This window comes from Opisthorchis viverrini (genome assembly GCF_000715545.1).
Source record: "Opisthorchis viverrini unplaced genomic scaffold opera_v5_604, whole genome shotgun sequence".
In the NCBI taxonomy this organism is placed as follows: domain Eukaryota; kingdom Metazoa; phylum Platyhelminthes; class Trematoda; order Opisthorchiida; family Opisthorchiidae; genus Opisthorchis; species Opisthorchis viverrini.
This window is the reverse complement of record NW_008752267.1, coordinates 91186-95363: the sequence shown is the minus strand read 5'-3', so window position 1 is coordinate 95363 and position 4178 is coordinate 91186. Positions and strand designations below refer to the sequence as shown.

The window sequence follows — 4178 nt, the reverse complement described above, 5'->3', positions numbered from 1 at the left end:
TCAAAATCACCTGTTAGCAAGAGATGCGTGAACTGGTAGCTGGAGAAATATTACACGCGTGTTTGTATGAGGAACCGGTCGCTTCCGATTGACCTGACGCGCAACAGTACACTCTACCAAAGAGAGGAGAATCAATGCTATGTATCGGGATCTGAATCCACAATGAATCAGAAAAAGGTGCAGGAGTGGTGTCGGAAGGGACAGTCAGGGCAGGCTGCTGTACCCGTGCAGTACAAGCTTTCGGACGCTTGCTTTGCTGTTGTTTGGGGGTTTACTGCGAGCATGCTTTCGCTTGGTTCCTTGGGCTTCCGGGTGCAGTTTCGGCTCCAAGTTGCCTTTGTCAGTCTCGTGGATAAGTTGGCGCTCCGCGAAACTAGTGGGAAATCTGACAAATAGTTTTTCACATACGGGTCACACTTGAACGAAAAATTCCAACCGAGCGACATGTCTGAAACCTGTAATTAGGTTGGGCGACGAAAAATTCCGTTGAAAAGTTTTCATGGGCAAAACACAAAGCCAGCTTTGAAAGTACCACGCTAATAGGGGCACAATATGAACACTTGGAATACGGTGCTACATCTGGAGCTTAATGTACCACATTTGATTCGGCTGATAAGTGTAGTGTGATAGACCCGGATTATATTTGGCGTTGGCCAACAGGTTTCGTCGTCTCACCAACTCCAATCTGGGCCAATCAGAGCGTCGGGCTCCATCAACGTCTGGGTCCACCGCAGATTGTGCGAGGATGCTGGCGTCTCTCTCTCGCGGTCTCGGTTTGGTGGTATGTTGTTATTTTTCCGCCCCTATTTTCCTCCAAGCGCTCTCTTGCGAGGCCAGAATGCCGTTTTCTTAGCACCTCACACACACGGCTGGCCACTAAAATGACTGTTCGTGATGCCCTGAACTCCGCCATGCGAGAAGAAATGGAACGTGACAAAGATGTCATCATACTTGGAGAAGAAGTTGCTCAGTATGACGGTGCATATAAAGTTAGACGGGTGTGCATCCTACACGGTTAATTTAGGTAACGAAGGGCCTCTGGAAGCTGTTCGGGGATGACCGTGTGATTGACACGCCAATTACTGAAGTAACTGCTTCTCACCTGTTTCATACCTTATAGATGGGTTTTGCAGGCACCGCGGTTGGTGCCGCAATGGCCGGATTAAAGCCCATTTGCGAATTCATGACTTTCAACTTTGCGATGCAGGCAATTGATCAGATAATAAATTCCGCTGCTAAAACTTACTACATGTCTGCAGGTTTGGTAAGTAACTTAGTATACTACTGGTCAATCCACGGGGTCATTTTCATTCGACCCGTGGGTCTTCGTCGCTGATTTTTCGCGTGTTACTAGTTCGTGCGGTGGTTCTGTTGCTTTCATACATTTTTGACTTCTGTGGAGAACGTCGGGCTTCATCCTGTGTGTTTCTATAAGCCTACAGCAGACTCAGCCACTCTAATGAGTAAAATGAATCTTTCAGCTCTATCACCCTTCCGATGTCTGGCTGCCATGCCAACGAAGAAAATACGGGGTATGGGATACTGCTAGATTGCCCAAGCCTAGACAGGAAATCATCATCATCATCATTGTCAGCTGTAATAACCGCGTACTCGTCGTACAGTGGTTGCAGCTGCTGCAGTTTCGTTCACCGATGATTTGCCGATGATTTGAGGGAGGGGGTAGGTAGCTGCGCATTGCAGGCGCGAGCTGGTAAGTTGGTGCCTAGACAGGAAAAGTCGAGATTCAGACGTCGGAGTTGAACCATGGACCTTTCGGTCAGTAAACCGCGCTCTTACCACTGAGCCACTCCAATATAATCCGGGAGGGGGCTTGTTGGAACTCGTGCAAGTTCGTCTGCACTTGCACTCGCCGTCTTGGGTGATAAACGACTTTGCATGACGTAGGTTCATTTTCCATCCAACCCCCCTACTCCCCGCTTCCGTTGCATGCGACCCGGAAGCCTTTCAATCATGTATAACTCCAGTGCCTTCGTGTCATTATGGACCAAAACCTTTTGCTTACGTTGAGCCCTGGAGTCCTGTCGCTGGTTGAGGTAATCATAGTCGTACTTTTTGCGTAGATGGCGGTACGGATGATGTTCGTGCAAACCACAATGACTGAACATAAGCAAAGACCACATAGAGAATTCCAGTTGATAACAACGGTAGCGCCAAGCTCCTGTTCGGCCTGAGAACTCATCCAGAAGCCTCGTAAATTCCTGGTCAGTTTGAGTTGTGGACAGTGCGGTAGGACAGTGCATCAAATTGTGCATAATTGCAAGTCAGGTCTTCTCATGGGACATCCGACCTTCACACCTTTGTTGTTCGTCATTTATAATTTTAGATCATCAACGCATGAAAAGCATTTGACGACTACGACCTCGGGAAGTCCGTTGATGGAGATTTTAAACAGGGTAGGTCCAAGAACAGAGCTGTGAGGTACTGTACTCTTAGCCTCGATGGGAAGTGATAGTACACCGTCTACTCAAACTTGAGAAGTTCTTCCAACCGGAAAGTCACATCCTTTCCCAACAGGCTTTGTCGAAAGCCATCTTAAAGTCAGTCTTGGGTATATTCGTCCGGCTGCCAGAGCCGATGGTTGCGACCCTATTTCTCCTGACATGAAGAGAATTTGTCGTGCATGATCGTTCCCAGAAATTTTGCTTCACGCATGCGTGCTTTAAAAATGCTCCCTACTTTAGCCCCAACAAGCTTTTCCCTCAGTGCCAACACCAAGGGGGCAGACCACCCGAGTAGTAGTTCCCGAGTATGGATCTGTCGCCAGTTTGAAGCTCGATATAATAACAACAGTCATCCATTTTCCCGGAGGTCCTTCCTCGTCGACAGTGGCTTACCGATAACAGACTCAAGGGCTCTAGATAGCTCAGTGGTTAAGGCGCCAGCTTACGGACCGGAAGGTCCGTGTTTCGAACTCAACATCAACATCTCGACTGCTGCTATCTAGGCTTAAGCAGTATTGTATTCCATACGTCGTGCCTCCTTTCGTTGGCGTGCAGTACCGAAAAGGTGCTGCAGCTGAACGATTGTTTATGTATTGTTAGCCCAGAGGTTTCGACGATGTGAATGAAGTCCATTAGGTCCAGCGGAGGAGTTCACATCCTATCCAGGCAAGGATGGATGGTAAAAGACTTTAATGCTGTGCGATATGGCTCACTGGTTAGAGTACTAATTTACTGACCGGAAAGTCCGTGGTTTGAACCCGACCTCTGCTTCTAGGCTTCCCCTATCTAGGCTTGGGCAAACTGGCAGTATCCTAGCCCTCGTGGTAGCTAGGCACCGGAAGGATGTCACAGCTGAACGATTATCTTATTTGTCTAACGGTTCGTGCACTTCCATAACCCATTTAGCTATGCTCGGATGCGTGCTTGTTGCATTCAAATAGCTTCATACTAGGTTAGGCCGGTAGTTAGATGTCTGACCAACACTCTCCTTAGCGTCAAAGTTTGGAGCTGGAAATTGCTCTAAAGTGGTCATTTTACTTGTTGCAGGTTTGGTGAGCGGAAGCCCACTACTGCTAGTGCCTCTCCTTCTCTTTCATATACTTGTTTCTTACCTCTCTCCCCACTCCACTAATAAATCTCTCTTTGTAGACGAACCACTTGGGACTGGTGACTCAATTCGTCCTGCATTGGTTCTGCAAGCGTCATCCGTCGTTGATATTCCCAGACATCCCTAAATCAATCTTCAAGACGACGTTCGGTTTCTATGGCTTCTCTCAGTGTTCACATTCTAAAGCAGGCAGGACAACCATCTGCTCTTGCTCTTACGACTGGACTCGCCTGACATTCATGTGATACTGACTCACGACTGGACTGCGTGACATTCATGTGATACTGACTCGAGAGCAGCAAGCGGGATTCCGGCCTGGTAGGGGTTGCGTTGACCAAATCTTCAACATGCGTCAGGTGCTAGAACAACGCCATACGTATAAGCGACCCACGATTCTAGTATTCCTGGATTTTCGAGGCGCATTCGACTTGGTTGATCGGTCTGTTCTTCTTGAGACGTTTGCCCACCAAGGAATGCCCCGGAAGTTCGTAAACATAATACGTTCTTTGTATTCTCAGACTTCCGGACGTGTGAGGGTGTACGGAGAGCTTCCGTACAAAAAGCGGTGTCCGTCAGGGATGCCCACTCCCTCCATTCCTTTTTAACTT

General features: G+C 48.2%; 1 protein-coding gene across 1 annotated transcript in view; it reads left to right on the top strand.

Moving 5' to 3' along the window:
• Positions 1 to 745: 745 nt before the first annotated feature.
• Positions 746 to 4178, top strand: part of T265_11829 (hypothetical protein) — a gene marked incomplete at both ends in the record, with an annotated part of 9667 nt that continues 6234 nt past the window's right edge. Inside the window, 4 exons of the mRNA XM_009178612.1 lie at positions 746 to 781; positions 819 to 989; positions 1025 to 1087; positions 1121 to 1264. Of these exons, the coding sequence (XP_009176876.1) occupies positions 746 to 781; positions 819 to 989; positions 1025 to 1087; positions 1121 to 1264 (414 nt within the window). The remainder of the gene's footprint in view (positions 782 to 818; positions 990 to 1024; positions 1088 to 1120; positions 1265 to 4178) is intronic.